A 17493-nucleotide genomic window follows, 5' to 3' on the forward strand; every position below is an offset into this window, starting at 1 on the left:
GGGGTGAGTTAATTAGCAATGTGAGGAGAGGGGGTGAGTTAATTAGCAATGTGAGGAGAGGGGGTGTTAATTAGCAATGTGAGGAGAGGGGGTGAGTTAATTAGCAATGTGTGGAGAGGGGGTGTTAATTAGCAATGTGAGGAGAGGGGGTGTTAATTAGCAATGTGAGGGACGGGGTGAGTTAATTAGCAATGTGAGGAGAGGGGGTGAGTTAATTAGCAATGTGAGGAGAGGGGGTGAGTTAATTAGCAATGTGAGGAGAGGGGGTGAGTTAATTAGCAATGTGAGGAGAGGGGGTGAGTTAATTAGCAATGTGAGGAGAGGGGGTGTGTTAATTAGCAATGTGAGGAGAGGGGGTGTGTTAATTAGCAATGTGAGGAGAGGGGGTGAGTTAATTAGCAATGTGAGGAGAGGGGGTGAGTTAATCAGCAATGTGAGGAGAGGGGGTGTTAATTAGCAATGTGAGGGACGGGGTGTGTTAATTAGCAATGTGAGGAGAGGGGGTGAGTTAATCAGCAATGTGAGGAGAGGGGGTGAGTTAATCAGCAATGTGAGGAGAGGGGGTGAGTTAATTAGCAATGTGAGGAGAGGGTGTGAGTTAATTAGCAATGTGAGGGACGGGGTGTGTTAATTAGCAATGTGAGGAGAGGGGGTGTGTTAATTAGCAATGTGAGGAGAGGGGGTGAGTTAATTAGCAATGTGAGGGACGGGGTGAGTTAATTAGCAATGTGAGGAGAGGGGGTGAGTTAATCAGCAATGTGAGGAGAGGGGGTGAGTTAATCAGCAATGTGAGGAGAGGGGGGGTGTTAATTAGCAATGTGAGGAGAGGGGGTGAGTTAATTAGCAATGTGAGGAGAGGGTGTGAATTAATTAGCAATGTGAGGAGAGGGGGTGAGTTAATCAGCAATGTGAGGAGAGGGGGTGAGTTAATTAGCAATGTGAGAAGAGGGGGTGAGTTAATCAGCAATGTGAGGAGAGGGGGTGAGTTAATTAGCAATGTGAGGGACGGGGTGTGTTAATTAGCAATGTGAGGAGAGGGGGTGTGTTAATTAGCAATGTGAGGGACGGGGTGTGTTAATTAGCAATGTGAGGAGAGGGGGTGAGTTAATTAGCAATGTGAGGAGAGGGGTTGAGTTAATTAGCAATGTGAGGAGAGGGGGTGAGTTAATTAGCAATGTGAGGAGAGGGGGTGAGTTAATTAGCAATGTGAGGGACGGGGTGTGTTAATTAGCAATGTGAGCAGAGGGGGTGAGTTAATTAGCAATGTGAGGAGAGGGGGTGAGTTAATTAGCAATGTGAGGAGAGGGGGTGAGTTAATTAGCAATGTGAGGGACGGGGTGAGTTAATTAGCAATGTGAGGGACGGGGTGTGTTAATTAGCAATGTGAGCAGAGGGGGTGTGTTAATTAGCAGTGTGAGCAGAGGGGGTGAGTTAATTAGCAATGTGAGCAGAGGAGCTGGAAGTACCAGGCATGCACGTATAAGTGCGTGCCGATCAAACGTCCAACGTTTTTTTCAACAGCTTGAAGCCCTTCGCTGGGCTGCGCTGGAGCAACTGAGTAACATATGCAGCCTCAGCACAAGGTGGACCCCTTTCCCGGATTTCAGATCTCACAGGGACAGGGGACACTTCTTTGGTCGGTTAAAGTTTTTTATTATTAGTGTTTAGCGTTTAATCACAATACTAATCTTTATTGTCATAAGTAGGCTGACATTAACACTGCAATGAAGTTACTGTGAAAATCCCCTAGTCGCCTCACTCCGGCACCTGTTCGGGTACACGGAGGGAGAATTCAGAATGTCCAATTCACCTAACAGCACGTCTTGCGGGACTTGTGGGAGAAAACCGGAGCACCCGGAGGAAACCCACGCAGACACGGGGAGGATGAGCAGACTCCGCACAGACAGTGACCCAAGTCGGGAATCGAACCTGGGACCCTGGTGCTGTGAAGCAACAGTGCTAACCACTGTTTATACACATGTCAAAATGCAAACATGGTGAAAGAAAGAATCATTATTATTTGGTTTAAACTTTGGTTTGTGGTGAGGCTGTTAATTGCATTAAAGGAACTATAATGGAGAGAATGCAATCAGCACTCGCTATACGATTCTGATTTGTCATAAGAACATAAGAACTAGGAGCAGGAGTCGGCCATCTGGCCCCTCGAGCCTGCTCCGCCATTTAATGAGATCATGGCTGATCTTTGCGGACTCAGCTCCACTTTCCGGCCCGTACACCATATCCCTGAATCCCTTTATTCTTTAGAAAGGCATCTATCTTTTTCTTAAAAACCCCCAGGATACTGAAGGAGGCTGGAGAGGAAATTGCTGAGGCCTTGACAGAAATCTTTGGATCCTCACTGTCTTCAGGGGATGTCCCGGAGGACTGGAGAATAGCCAATGTTGTTCCTCTGTTTAAGAAGGGTAGCAAGGATAATCCAGGGAACTACAGGCCGGTGAGCCTTACTTCAGTGGTAGGGAAATTACTGGAGAGAATTCTTCGAGACAGGATCTACTCCCATTTGGAAGCAAATGGACGTATTAGTGAGAGGCAGCACGGTTCTGTGAAGGGGAGGTCATGTCTCACTAACTTGATAGAGTTTTTCCAGGAGGTCACTAAGATGATTGATGCAGGTAGGGCAGTGGATGTTGTTTATATGGACTTCAGTAAGGCCTTTGACAAGGTCCCTCATGGTAGACTAGTACAAATGGTGAAGTCACACGGGATCAGGGGTGAGCTGGCAAGGTGGGTACAGAACTGGCTAGGCCATAGAAGGCAGAGAGTAGCAATGGAAGGATGCTTTTCTAATTGGAGGGCTGTGACCAGTGGTGTTCCACAGGGATCAGTGCTGGGACCTTTGCTCTTTGTAGTATATATAAATGATTTGGAGGAAAATGTAACTGGTCTGATTAGTAAGTTTGCAGACGACACAAAGGTTGGTGGAATTGCGGATAGCGATGAGGACTGTCAGAGGATACAGCAGGATTTAGATTGTTTGGAGACTTGGGCGGAGAGATGGCAGATGGAGTTTAATCTGGACAAATGTGAGGTAATGCATTTTGGAAGGTCTAATGCAGGTAGGCAATATACAGTGAATGGTAGAACCCTCAAGAGTATTGAAAGTCAAAGAGATCTAGGAGTACAGGTCCACAGGTCATTGAAAGGGGCAACACAGGTGGAGAAGGTAGTCAAGAAGGCATACGGCATGCTTGCCTTCATTGGCCGGGGCATTGAGTATAAGAATTGGCAAGTCATGTTGCAGCTGTATAGAACCTTAGTTAGGCCACACTTGGAGTATAGTGTTCAATTCTGGTCGCCACACTACCAGAAGGATGTGGAGGCTTTAGAGAGGGTGCAGAAGAGATTTACCAGAATGTTGCCTGGTATGGAGGGCATTAGCTATGAGGAGCGGTTGAATGAACTCGGTTTGTTCTCACTGGAACGAAGGAGGTTGAGGGGAGACCTGATAGAGGTATACAAAATTATGAGGGGCATAGACAGAGTGGATAGTCAGAGGCTTTTCCCCAGGGTAGAGGGGTCAATTACTAGGGGGCATAGGTTTAAGGTGAGAGGGGCAAGGTTTAGAGTAGATGTACGAGGCAAGTTTTTTACGCAGAGGGTAGTGGGTGCCTGGAACTCGCTACCGGAGGAGGTGGTGGAAGCAGGGACGATAGTGACATTTAAGGGGCATCTAGACAAATACATGAATAGGATGGGAATAGAGGGATACGGACCCAGGAAGTGTAGAAGATTGTAGTTTAGTCGGGCAGCATTGTCGGCACGGGCTTGGAGGGCCGAAGGGCCTATTCCTGTGCTGTACATTTCTTTGTTCTTTGTTCGTTTAAAGAAGGAGCCTCAACTGCTTCACTGGGCAAGGAATTCCAGAGATTCACAACCCTTTGGGTGAAGAAGTTCCTCCTACACTCCGTCCTAAATCTACCTCCCCTTATTTTGAGGCGATGCCCCCTAGTTCTGCTTTCCCCGACCAGTGGAAACAACCTGCCCGCATCTATCCTATAAGACCATAAGACAGAGGAGCGGAAGTCTCCCCTCAACCTCCAAAACTCCAATGAATATAATCCCAGGATCCTCAGACGTTCATCGTATGTTAGGCCTACCATTCCTGGGATCATCCGTGTGAATCTCCGCTGGACCCGCTCCAGTGCCAGTATGTCCTTCCTGAGGTGTGGGGCCCAAAATTGCTCAGTGTTCTAAATGGGGCCTATCTCATGCTTTCTAAAGCCTCAGAAGTACACCCCTGCTTTTATATTCCAAGCCTCTTGAGATGAATGACAACATTGCATTTGCTTTCTTAATTACGGACTCAACCTGCAAGTTTACCTTTAGAGAATCCTGGACTAGGACTCCCAAGTCCCTTTGCACTTCAGCATTATGAATTTTGTCACCGTTTAGAAAATAGTCCATGCCTCTATTCTTTTTTCCAAAGTGCAAGACCTCGCACTTGCCCACGTTGAATTTCATCAGCCATTTCTTGGACCACTCTCCTAAACTGTCTAAATCTTTCTGCAGCCTCCCCACCTCCTCCATACTACCTGCCCCTCCACCTATCTTTGTATCATCGGCAAACTTAGCCAGAATGCCCCCAGTCACGTCATCTAGATCGTTAATATATAAAGAGAACAGCTGTGGCCCCAACACTGAACCCTGCGGGACACCACTTGTCACCGGTTGCCATTCCGAAAAATAACCTTTTATCCCAACTCTCTGCCTTCTGCCTGACAGCCAATCGTCAATCCATGTTAGTACCTTGCCTCGAATACCATGGGCCCTTATTTTACTCAGCAGTCTCCTGTGAGGCACCTTATCAAAGGCCTTTTGGAAGTCAAGATAGATAACATCCATTGGCTCTCCTTGGTCTAACCTATTTGTTATCTCTTCAAAGAACTCTAACAGGTTTGTCAGGCACGACCTCCCCTTACTAAATCCATGCTGACTTGTCCTAATCCGACCCTGCACTTCCAAGAATTTAGAAATCTCATCCTTAACAATGGATTCTAGAATCTTGCCGAACAACCGATGTTAGGCTAATTGGCCTATAATTTTCCATCTTTTTCCTTGTTCCCTTCTTGAATAGGGGGGTTACAACAGCGATTTCCCAATCCTCTGGGACTTTCCCTGACTCCAGTGACTTTTGAAAGATCATAACTAACGCCTCCACTATCTCCTTTAGAACTCTAGGATGTAGCCCATCTGGGCCCGGAGATTTATCAATTTTTAGACCTCTTAGTTTCTCTAGAACTTTCTCCTTTGTGATGGCTACCATATTCAACTCTGCCCCCTGACTCTCCGGAATTGTTGGGATATTACTCATGTCTTCTACTGTGAAGACTGACGCAAAGTACTTATTCAGTTCCTCAGCTATTTCCTTGTCTCCCATCACTAGATTACCAGTGTCATTTTGGAGCGGCCCAATGTCAACTTTTGCCTCCCGTTTGTTTTTAATGTATTTAAAGAAACTTTTACTATCATTCCTAATGTTACTGGCTAGCCTACCTTCAAATTTGATCCTCTCTTTCCTTATTTCTCTCTTTGTTATCCTCTGTTTGTTTTTGTAGCCTTCCCAATCTTCTGACTTCCCACTACTCTTTGCCACATTATAGGCTTTCTCTTTTGCTTTGATGCATTCCCTAACTTCCTTTGGGATGAACCTCTGTACTGTGTCCTCAATTCCTCCCAGAAACTCCTGCCATTGCTGTTCTCCTGTCTTTCCCACTAGTCTCTGCTCCCAGTCGATTTTCGTCAGTTCCTCCCTCATGCCCCTGTAGTTACCTTTAGTTAACTGTAACACCTTTACATCTGATTCTACCTTCTTTCTTTCAAATTGGAGATTGAATTCTACCATATTATGATCACTGCCTCCTAAGTGCTCCCTTACTTTAAGATCTTTAATCAAGTCTGGCTCATTACATAACACTAAGTCCAGAATGGCCTGTTCCCTTGTGGGCTCCATCACAAGCTGTTCCAAAAAGCCCTCCTAAGCTCAGTCCTAAATCTACTTCCCCCTATTTTGAGGCTATGCCCCCTAGTTCTGCTTTCACCCAAATTGATTCAACCTTGTCCTCCATAGCACCAATATCATCCCTTACTATTGCCCGGATGCCATCCTTAAACAACAAAGCTACACCACCGCCCTTACCGTCCATTCTATCCTTTCGTATAGTCTGATACCCTTGGATATTTAACTCCCAGTCGTGACCATCTTTTACCCATGTTTCAGTAATGGCCACTAAATCAGAGTCATTCACGATGATTTGCGCCACCAACTCATTTACCTTATTTCGTATACTACGAGCATTCAGGTAAAGTACACTTATGCTGTTTTTTATGTCTTTGTTATGAATCCTAACACCTTGATCAGTAACTTTTCGCAATTTATTTTTCCTCTTACCCTTTCTCCTAATTTTCCTTGTCTTTGAACCCATATCTCTACATAATAACCTGTCACGTAACCTGCTGCCTTGATCTCCATTAACCATTATACTGTCCATAGCTTTACACTTCCCTTCCCCCCCAACTTGCTAGTTTAAAGTCCTGGTGACCAACCTATTTATCCTATTCGCTAGAACGCTGGTCCCAGAATGGTTCAGGTGAAGACCGTCCCAACGAAGATAATCCGTGTTACTGGACACTAGCTCTCTGGGTCCTTGCGTGGCCGATGAGCGCAACCCTAGAGTCGCATCTTCAATCACTCACTTGGCAGGAGTTCCCAAAAAGTGGGATCGGTCCTTGGACGCTAGGTAGCGGGTATTCCTTTCTCAGGCTCCTTTTCCGAGCACCCTCTTACCTTCAATCAGGAGGTTCCTCCAAGGAGGCCTCTTCTGAGCAAAGTCTCTCAGGCATTGATGTCAATGTTCCATTTCTTCAGGTAAGCCTACAAGGTGTCTTTGAAGAGCTTCCTTTGCTCTCCTCTTGTTCAGGATCCTTCCTTGAGCTGGGTGAAAAATGTTTGCTTTGGCAGTCGAAACTCTGACATCCTAAGCATAGGGGGCCCAGTGGAGCTGGTTTAGGACGATCATGGTCTCAATACTGGTGTTTTTTTTCAATTCATTGACAGGATGTGGGTGTCGCTGGTTAGGCCGCATTTATAATCCATCCCTAGTTGCCCTTCGGAAGGTGATGGCGAGTTGCTTTCTTGAACCGCTGCAGTCCCTGAGGTGTAGGTACACCCACTGTGCTGTTCGGGAGCGAGTTCCAGGATGTTGCCCTGGCGACAGTGAAGGAACGGTGACATATTTCCAAGTCAGGGTGGTGAGTGACTTGGAGGGGAACCTCCAGGTGGTGGGGTTCCCAGGTATCTGCTGCTCTTGTCCTTCTAGATGGTAGAGGTCGTAGGTTTGGAAGGTGCTGTCGAAGGAACCTTGGTGAGTTACTGCAGTGCATCTTGTAGATGGTACACACGGCTGCCACTGTTCGTCGGTGGTGGAGGGTTTGAATGTTTGTGGAAGGAGGAGCAATCAAGCGGGGCTGCTTTGTCCTGGATGTTCTTGAGTGTTGTTAGGGCTGCGCTCATCCAGGCAAGTGGAGAGTATTCCATCACACTCCTGACTTGTGCCTTGTGGATGATGGACAGGCTTTGGGGGGTCAGGAGGTGAGTTATTCGCCGCAGGATTCCTCGAGCCTTCTTCAGGGACATGTTAGCACGCCTGTCCTCCCAGCTGATTCAGAGCTAAAGTACATTTGGATTTTGCAATGTATTATAAGCTGAGTTATTTATGAGTCTCCTTGTTCTTGGAAGCGTCATTCTGCAGTCTCTCCTTCCTTCCCTATGTACGGTCTGCATTGTCTGTACAGCAGGCAAGAAACAACACTTTTCACTGTGTACTAATACACGTGACAATAATAAATCAAATCAAGATTACTTCAAATGCTTCAAACGTTTATTACCTTAGTTGATATATGCAAGCCTCTACTCTGCTGATGTGAACTATCTGTCTGACAGGTATTGAAGCAAATCAATTCCCCACCCATAAGACCATAAGACATAGGAGCGGAAGTAAGGCCATTCGGCCCATCGAGTCCACTCCACCATTCAATCATGGCTGATTTCAACTCCATTTACCCGCTCTCTCTCCATAGCCCTTAATTCCTCGAGAAATCAAGAATTTATCAACTTCTGTCTTAAAGACACTCAACGTCCCGGCCTCCGCCGCCCTCTGTGGCAATGAATTCCACAGACCCACCACTCTCTGGCTGAAGAAATTTCTCCTCATCTCTGTTCTAAAGTGACTCCCTTTTATTCTAAGGCTGTGCCCCCGGGTCCTAGTCTCCCCTGCTAATGGAAACAACTTCCCTACGTCCACCCTATCTAAGCCATTCATTATCTTGTAAGTTTCTATTACCCTCCGAGCATACAAAGAACAAAGACCAAAGCAGCAAAGGAACAGGCCCTTCGGCCCTCCAAGCCTGTACCGGTCATACCAACCTTTGCCAAAACCCTCAGCACTTCCTTGTGCCGTATCCCTCTATACCTATCCTATGGGGATAGAGGGATGTGTTTGTCAAGATGCCTTTTGAACGCTGTTAATGTATCTGCTTCTACAACCTCCCCTGGCAACGCGTTCCAGACACACACCACCCTCTGCGTAAAAAACCTGCCTCGCACATCTCCTCTAAACTTTGCCCCATGGACTTTAAACCTCTGCCCCCTGGTGACTGACCCCCTGCACCCTGGGAAAGAGTGCCTGCCCATCCACTCTATCCATGCCCTTGTAGACATCTATCAGGTCACCCCTCAACCTCCGTCTTTCTAATGAAAACAGTCTGAGTCTATTCAGCCCCTCCACATATCTAACACCCTCCAGACCAGGCAACATCCTGGTAAACCTCCTCTGCACCCTCTCCAAAGCCTCCACATCCTTCTGGTAGTGTGCCGACTATAATTGTGCTCAATTCTGCGTGGCAAAATTTGGTTCCAACTCCATCTACAAGTTTGCTGACGATACGACCATAGTGGGCCGGATCTCGAATAACGATGAGTCCGAATACAGGAGGGAGATAGAGAACCTAGTGGAGTGGTGCAGCGACAACAATCTCTCCCTCAATGCCAGCAAAACTAAAGAGCTGGTCATTGTCTTCAAGAAGCAAAGTACTGTACACACCCCTGTCAGCATCAACGGGGCCGAGGTGGAGATGGTTAGCAGTTTCAAACTCCTAGGGGTGCACATCTCAAAAATCTGTCCTGGTCCCACATCGACGCTACCACCAAGAAAGCACAACGGCGCCTATACTTCCTCAGGAAACTCAGGAAATTCGGCATGTCCACATTAACTCTTACCAACTTTTACAATTGCACCATAGAAAGCATCCTATCGGGCTGCGTCACAGCCTGGTATGGCAACTGCTCAGCCCAGGACCGCAAGAAACTTCAGAGAGTCGTGAACACCGCCCAGTCCCTCAAACGTACCTGCCTCCCATCCACTGACTCCATCTACACCTCCCGCTGCCTGGGGAAAGTGGGCAGCATAATCAAAGATCCCTCCCACCCGGCTTACTCACTCTTCCAACTTCTTCCATCGGGCAGTAGACACAAAAGTCTGAGAACACGCACGAACAGACTCAAAAACAGCTTCTTCCCCACTGTCACCAGACTCCTAAATGACCCTCTTATGACTGACCTCATTAACACTACACCCTGTATGCTTCACCCAATGCCGGTGTTATGTAGTTACATTATGTACCTTGTGTTGCCCTATTATGTATTTCCTTTTATTTGAAATTCATGTATTTCATGATCTGTTGAGCTGCTCGCAGAAAAATACTTTTCATTGTACCTCGGTACACGTGACAATAAACAGAATCCAATTGAATCCAATCTTCCAAGTATGGCCTTACCCAGGTTCTGTACAACTGTTGCATAACGGGACAGCACAATAGCACAAGTGGTTAGCACTGTGGCTTCACAGCACCAGGGTCCCAGGTTCGATTCCCCGCTGGGTCACTGTCTGTGCGGAGTCTGCACATCCTCCCCGTGTCTGCGTGGGTTTCCTCCGGGAGCTCCCGTTTCCTCCCACAGTCCAAAGATGTGCAGGTTCGGTGAATTGGCCATGATAAATTGCCCTTAGTGACCAAAAAAGGTGAGGCGGGATTGTTGGATTACAGGGATGGTGTGGAAGTGAGGGTTTAGGTGGGTCGGTGGAAAGGTGATGGGCCGAATGGCCTCCTTCTGCACTGTATGTTCTATGACTCGAGTATGTTATACTCGATGCCCCGTCCAATGAAGGCAAGCATTCCATATGCTTTCTTGATTACCTTGTCCACTTGTGTTGCCACTTTCAAAGATCTGTGGACCTGCACGCCCAGATCTCTCTGACTTTCTATATTCCTAAGTGTTTTGCCATTTACGGTATATTTCCCCTCTATGTTAGACCGACCAAAGTGCATTACCTCACATTTGTCTGGATTAAACTCCATTTGCCATTTCTCTGCCTAAGTCTCCAACCTATCCATGTCCTGCTGTATCCTCTGACAATCCTCAACACTATCTGTCACTCCACCAACCTTGGTGTCATCCGCAAACTTACTAATCAGACCGGCTACATTTTCCTCTAAACCGTTTATGTGCACCACAAACAACAGAGGCCCCAGCACCGATCCCTGTGGAACACCATTAGTCACAACCTTACATTCAGAAAAACATCCTTCTACAGCTACCTTTTGCCTCTGTGACCGAGCCAGTTCTGTATCCATCTTACCACCTCACCTCTGATCCCGTGTGACCACCTTTTGTATCAGTCTACCATGTGGCACCTTGTCAAATGCTTTACTGAAGACCATGTAAACAACATCCACCACCAATATTCAATCATCTTTTTAACCTCCTCAAAACACATGATCAAGGGAGTGAGGCACGACCGCCCCTTCACAAGACCATGCTCTCTGGCGCTTGTGAGTCCATTTGTTTCCAAATGAGTATAAATCCTGTCCCTGAGAATTCTCTCCAGTAATTTACCGACTACCGACATGAGGCTCACCGGCCGATAGTTTCCAGGATTATCGCTGCTACCTTTCTTAAACAGCGGTACCACATTAGCTATTCTCCAGTCCTCTGGGAACTCACCTATAGCCAATGAGGATATAAAGATGTCAGTTCATAAGACCATAAGACATAGGAGCAGAATTAGGCCACTCGGCCCATCGAGTCTGCTCCGCCATTCAATCCTGGCTGATATTTTTCTCATCCCCATAACCCGATCCCTTATTGATCAAGAACCTATCTGTCTCTGTTTTAAAGACACTCAGTGAATTGGCCTCCACAGCCTTCTGCGGCAAAGAGTTCCACAGGTTCACCACCCTCTGGCTGAAAAAACTCCTCCTCATCTCTGTTTTAAGGATCGTCCCTTTAGTCTGAGATTGTGTCCTCTGCTTTGTCATGTGAGAGTACCTTTAAGAAATGGGTGTTTATAAATGGGTGTGTATATAAGTATCTGTAGTGAGAGTACCTTTAAGAAGTGGGTGTTTATTACTGAAGTGATGTCAGAGAGTGGGTGGAGCTGGGCTGTCTGTCAGCTTTTTACTTTCGTTTCAGGCTGTTTGCTGCAGGGTGTGTTTTAGTTTTGTTTTCAGTGTTGGAGCTGAAGCCAGACAAAGCAGGTGTACTGCTGTTCTCTCTGCCATCAAAAGACTATCTCTTGATCACTTGGTGAATTCAGAATTATAAATGTTCTCCGTAGACCGTCACCTGGTCTTAAGGAATGAATTTTAGATAGATGATAGCTACACACTTTCAGTTGAGATTTTTTAACAGAAAATAACAATCTTTTGTTTCACAAAACTACAGTGCCTCATAAATGCATTTACAAGCTTAAAAAGTCATCTCCCATCATGTTTTACTTAACCTGATAGTTGTATTTTAAGAGCTTTATTGACATTAAAGAATACTTTTGACAGTCATCAGATGATACTTAACTCTGAAACTGCTTACTAATTGTTTGGATATTGCACATGCTATGTCATTACAAATTAATTCAAGATTCCTTGAGGCTTTTAACAATGCTTTTTCATGGCCTAACCAACAAATCACAACTTTTCTAATATAATGGCGCACACTGCTTTCATCTCCAATACAGTCACCCTTCAGTCAAAGGTTGTGTAGGTTGATTCGACTTCCTCATAACATGGTTGCATATATCAGCAGAGGGTGATTTATTGGGGTGTGACTATAGAAGATTCAAGCTTCCGTGAATTTCTGTCTGGTCGGAAACGAGCAATCAGTCTTCCAGTGGAGAAATCCATTAAGAGCTTTCTTTAAAAAACATTCGATTTCTTTCATTTCCATTTGAAAGGACAATATATCTAAACTTTAGAATAAACATGGTTTTGTTTTAAAAAATACTTTTCCATTTCTGCTGTACCGCACCTGTAGAGTGGGCCGTGTGCTCCCCATACCACAATCTAGTAAAAGTTGTGAGGCAGGTGAACTCCATGATATACTTTGGGGTTCTCTAAGCCGTGGCCCATAACAGCTTCTAGTTTTTCCAACAAGTGGAAACATTCTCTCGACGTCCACTCTATCCAGGCCTCGCAGTATCCTGTAAGTGTCAATAAGACTCATAAACAAGGAGTCAGGAGAGTAAGAAGGGGTCACGAAAAGTCATTGGCAAATAGGGTTAAGGAAAATCCCAAGGCTTTTTACATGTACATAAAAAGCAAGAGGGTAGCCAGGGAAAGGGTTGGCCCACTGAAGGATAGGCAAGGGAATCTATGTGTGGAGCCAGAGGAAATGGGCGAGGTACTAAATGAATACTTTGCATCAGTATTCACCAAAGAGAAGGAATTGGTAGATGTTGAGTCTGGAGAAGGGGGTGTAGATAGCCTGGGTCACATTGAGATCCAAAAAGACGAGGTGTTGGGTGTCTTAAAAAATATTAAGGTAGATAAGTCCCCAGGGCCTGATGGGATCTACCCCAGAATACTGAAGGAGGCTGGAGAGGAAATTGCTGAGGCCTTGACAGAAATCTTTGGATCCTCGCTGTCTTCAGGGGATGTCCCGGAGGACTGGAGAATAGCCAATGTTGTTCCTCTGTTTAAGAAGGGGAGCAAGGATAATCCCGGGAACTACAGGCCGGTGAGCCTTACTTCAGTGGTAGGGAGATTACTGGAGAGAATTCTTCGAGACAGAATCTACTCCCATTTGGAAGCAAATGGACGTATTAGTGAGAGGCAGCATGGTTTTGTGAAGGGAAGGTCGTGTCTCACTAACTTGATAAATGATTGATGCAGGTAGGGCAGTGGATGTTGTCTATATGGACTTCAGTAAGGCCTTTGACAAGGTCCCTCACGGTAGACTAGTACAAAAGGTGAAGTCACACGGGATTAGGGGTGAGCTGGATACAGAACTGGCTAGGCCATAGAAGGCAGAGAGGAGCAATGGAAGGATGCTTTTCTAATTGGAGGGCTGTGACCAGTGGTGTTCCACAGGGATCAGTGCTGGGACCTTTGCTCTTTGTAGTATATATAAATGATTTGGAGGAAAATGTAACTGGTCTGATTAGTAAGTTTGCAGACGACACAAAGGTTGGTGGAATTGCGGATAGCGATGAGGACTGTCGGAGGATACAGCAGGATTTAGATTGTTTGGAGACTTGGGCGGAGAGATGGCAGATGGAGTTTAATCCGGACAAATGTGAGGTAATGCATTTTGGAAGGTCTAATGCAGGTAGGGAATATACAGTGGATGGTAGAACCCTCAAGAGCATCGAACGTCAAAGAGATCTAGGAGTACAGGTCCACAGGTCATTGAAAGGGGCAACACAGGTGGAGAAGGTAGTCAAGAAGGCATACGGCATGCTTGCCTTCATTGGCCGGGGCATTGAGTATAAGAATTGGCAAGTCATGTTGCAGCTGTATAGAACCTTAGTTAGGCCACACTTGGAGTATAGTGTTCAATTCTGGTCGCCACACTACCAGAAGGATGTGGAGGCTTTAGAGAGGGTGCAGAAGAGATTTACCAGAATGTTGCCTGGTATGGAGGGCATTAGGTATGAGGAGCGGTTGAATAAACTCGGTTTGTTCTCACTGGAACGAAGGAGGTTGAGGGGAGACCTGATAGAGGTCTACAAAATTATGAGGGGCATAGACAGAGTGGATAGTCAGAGGCTTTTCCCCAGGGTAGAGGGGTCAATTACTAGGGGGCATAGGTTTAAGGTGAGAGGGGCAAAGTTTAGAGTAGATGTACGAGGCAAGTTTTTTACGCAGAGGGTAGTGGGTACCTGGAACTCGCTACCGGAGGAGGTGGTGGAAGCAGGGACGATAGGGACATTTAAGGGGCATCTTGACAAATACATGAATAGGATGGGAATAGAGGGATACGGACCCAGGAAGTGTAGAAGATTGTAGTTTAGTCGGGCAGCATGGTCGGCACGGGCTTGGAGGGCCGAAGGGCCTGTTCCTGTGCTGTACATTTCTTTGTTCTTTGTTTGTTCTAAACTCCAACAAGTACAGACCCAGAATCCTCAACCGTCCCTCATTCGACAAGCTCTTCATTCCAGGGATCATTCTTGTGAACCTCCTCTGGACCCTTTCCAAGGTCAGCACATCCTTCCTTAGATACGGGCCCCAAACTGCTCACAATACTCCAAATGGGGTCTGACCAGAGCCTTATCCAGCCTCAGAAGTACATCCCCGGTCTTGTATTCTAGCCCTCTCGACATGAATGCCAACATTGCATTTGCCTTCCTAACTGCCGACTGAACCTGCACGTTAACCGTAAGAGAATCGTGAACAAGGACCCCCAAGCCCCTTTGTGCTTCTGATTTCCTCAGCATTTCCCCATTTAGAAAATAGTCTATGCCTCCATTTCTCCTTCCAAAGTGCAGAACCTCACACTTTCCCACATTGTATTCTATCTGCCACTTCATTGCCCACTCTCCTAGCCTGTCAAAGTCCTTCTGCAGCCCCCTTGCTTCCTCAATACTACCTGCCCCTCTACAGGTCTTTGTATCAAATGCAAACTTAGCAACAGTGCCTTCACTTTCTTCCTCGAGTCAAGGCTGTTTGTGCGCAGAAACACATTTTTAATCTATTTCAGGCAAGTTCGGTTCACACTTTAATAAACAGGCACATCGGGGCTCAGTCCTCGGGAAGGTGAGAGATTGGGAAATGTTTGCATTCAGTTGGACCTCGTGTCGTAAATAGAAGCACAGACACAGGCCATTCGTCCCACTGTGACCTTGCTACTCCTCTGCAGGGGTATCTGACCTAGTCCCACTCACCTGTCTTGTACAGAGTCCTGCACATTTTGTCTTTTCAGATAATTGTTCCAATAACCTTCCCCAGCTCTTATTTTTTATTCTCTTCTCCATGAAGTTTGGGCTGTGCATATGGTGGAGAATATATGATCAGGGTAATCTTTATTATTGTCACAAGTAGGCTTACATTCACACTGCAATGATGTTACTGTGAAAATCCCCTAGTCGCCACATTCCGGCGCCTGTTCGGGTACACGGAGGGAGAATTTACAGTATCCAATCCACCTAGAAGTGTGACTTTCGGGATTTGTGGGAGGAAACCGGAGCACCCGGAGGAAACCCACACAGACACGGGGAGAACGTGCAGACTCCGCACAGACAGTGACCCAAGCCGGGAATTGAACCTGGAGCTGTGAAGTAATAGTGCTAACCACTGTGCTACTGTACCGCCCATGTCATGCATCGCGTGTCATAAAGTAAGGGAAAGCCCACTTACTCGTACTCAGCCGATAAACTCTGGCACGATTTGATCCAAATTTCTGTAGATCTGCTGAACTTTCGTTCTCTGTCTCCCAGACCTCTGCCTCCGATTCAGTTGTTCTGGATCCTGCATCGGACACGTCACCTTCTTCTCCCTCTGTGCTGTTCCGATACGGTCTACGCTGCCAGTTCTCAACAGCCTGCCTTCGCAGTGCTGAGCTCCTCGACATGGGGTCCCTGGCGCACCGACCCTCTGAGCTCCGTTTATAACTGATCCGATCGGGAGTTTGTTCAATGTGCTGCGTATCTCCAGGTGGCGTAAAGCTGTCACTGTCATAGCATCGCGATACATGTGGCACTGGCTTTGCTCTAGAGGAAACAGAACCAACACAAAGCACAACAGTTAATACATCTCCCCAGCTGAAAATATTTCACTGCATCAGTCATTGCATTAAATGCAATTTATTAACCATCATTTCCAAAACTGTAAATATTCAAAGTATATAAAAAGGAGAAACAGTGAGACATTTACAGCTGTACAGGTTTACTGTCACTGCGAAAGTTGTATGAAACAACAAAACCAGTTTACTAATAGCCGGGGATCCAGGGTGATGGGGACCCCGGTCCAAATCCCGCCACAGCAGATGGTGGGATTTGAATTCAATAAAAATCTGGAATTGAAAGTCTAATGTTGACCATGAAACCATTGTCGATTGTTGTCAAAACCCATCTGGTTCACTAATGTCCTTTCGGGAAGGAAATCTGCTGCCCTTAATCTGGATTCTTTCAAGCGTGGGGTTTTGCACTGTCTGGGACTGTGGTGGAGGCAGGTTCAATCGAGGCATTTCAGGGGTTATTGGGTGATTATCTGAACAGAAACAATGTTCAGCGGCAGAGGGAAAAGACAGGGGAATGATACTCAGTCACAATGCTCGTTTGGAGAGCCAGGGCTGATACGATGGGCCGAATGGCCTCCTTCTGCACTGTAACAATTCTGGGATATTCAAGGTTGAGTGAGCAGATTTATGTTTGACAAGAGCGTGAAGGATTCTGGAGACAGGCAATCAGATCGACCACAGACTCACTCCGCGGCAGAAATGGAGGTAGAGAGAAAGCAGGGAATTATAGACCAGGAGGCCTAACATCGCTAGTTGGGAAAATGCTTGAATCCATTATCAAGGACTTTATAGCGGAACATTTAGAAAGCAGTGGCAGGTTCAGTCAGAGTCAGCATGGATTTATGAAGGGAAAATCATGCTTGACAAATCTGTTGGGATTCTTTGAAGAGGTAACCAGTACAGTCGACAAGGGGGAGGCAGTCTGTCATGTGAGAGTACCTTTAAGACATGGATGTTTAAGCAATGTACCTTTAAGAAAACAGTGATATCAGAGAGTGGGTGGAGCTGAGCTCAGGTCAGCCATTTTGAAGTTTCAGTTTGGAGAAAAAGAGCTTGGGGAGTGTCTGTGTTTCGCAGTGAGCTGGATCTGCTGTGATCTCTGCCATGAAAGACTATCTCTGGATCATTTGGGTGATTTAAACTCATAATAGTAAAGCCTTTAACCTGATGTGATTCTGTTTAAAGGTGTTAAGTCTCTTGGAAGTTTGAAGGAACATTTTGAGGAATTATTTACTGTTGTAATATTTTCGGAATTATCTTTGAAGTAAGGGGTGTTAAGAGATCCAATGTTTATTTAAGATGTAAAGTTGAGTTCATGGAATAAACATCGTTTTGTGTTTAAAAACCCATGTATCCATAATTGTAATCCCACTCCTAGGGAACAAGCCGTGTGCCAGGAAAAGCAACAA

At 46.1% G+C, this 17493-nt stretch overlaps 1 protein-coding gene across 2 annotated transcripts in view; it reads right to left on the reverse strand.

Annotated features, from left to right (window-relative positions):
• fbxo41 (F-box protein 41) overlaps nt 1-17493 on the reverse strand; it is a 491913-nt gene that overhangs the window by 229702 nt on the left and 244718 nt on the right. For both annotated transcript variants that reach the window (XM_072497820.1, XM_072497821.1), the window contains exon 5: nt 15703-16055. In XM_072497820.1, the coding sequence (XP_072353921.1) occupies nt 15703-16055 (353 nt within the window). The remainder of the gene's footprint in view (nt 1-15702; nt 16056-17493) is intronic.

The sequence above is a fragment of the Scyliorhinus torazame genome, chromosome 3 (genome assembly GCF_047496885.1).
Source record: "Scyliorhinus torazame isolate Kashiwa2021f chromosome 3, sScyTor2.1, whole genome shotgun sequence".
NCBI lineage: Eukaryota > Metazoa > Chordata > Chondrichthyes > Carcharhiniformes > Scyliorhinidae > Scyliorhinus > Scyliorhinus torazame.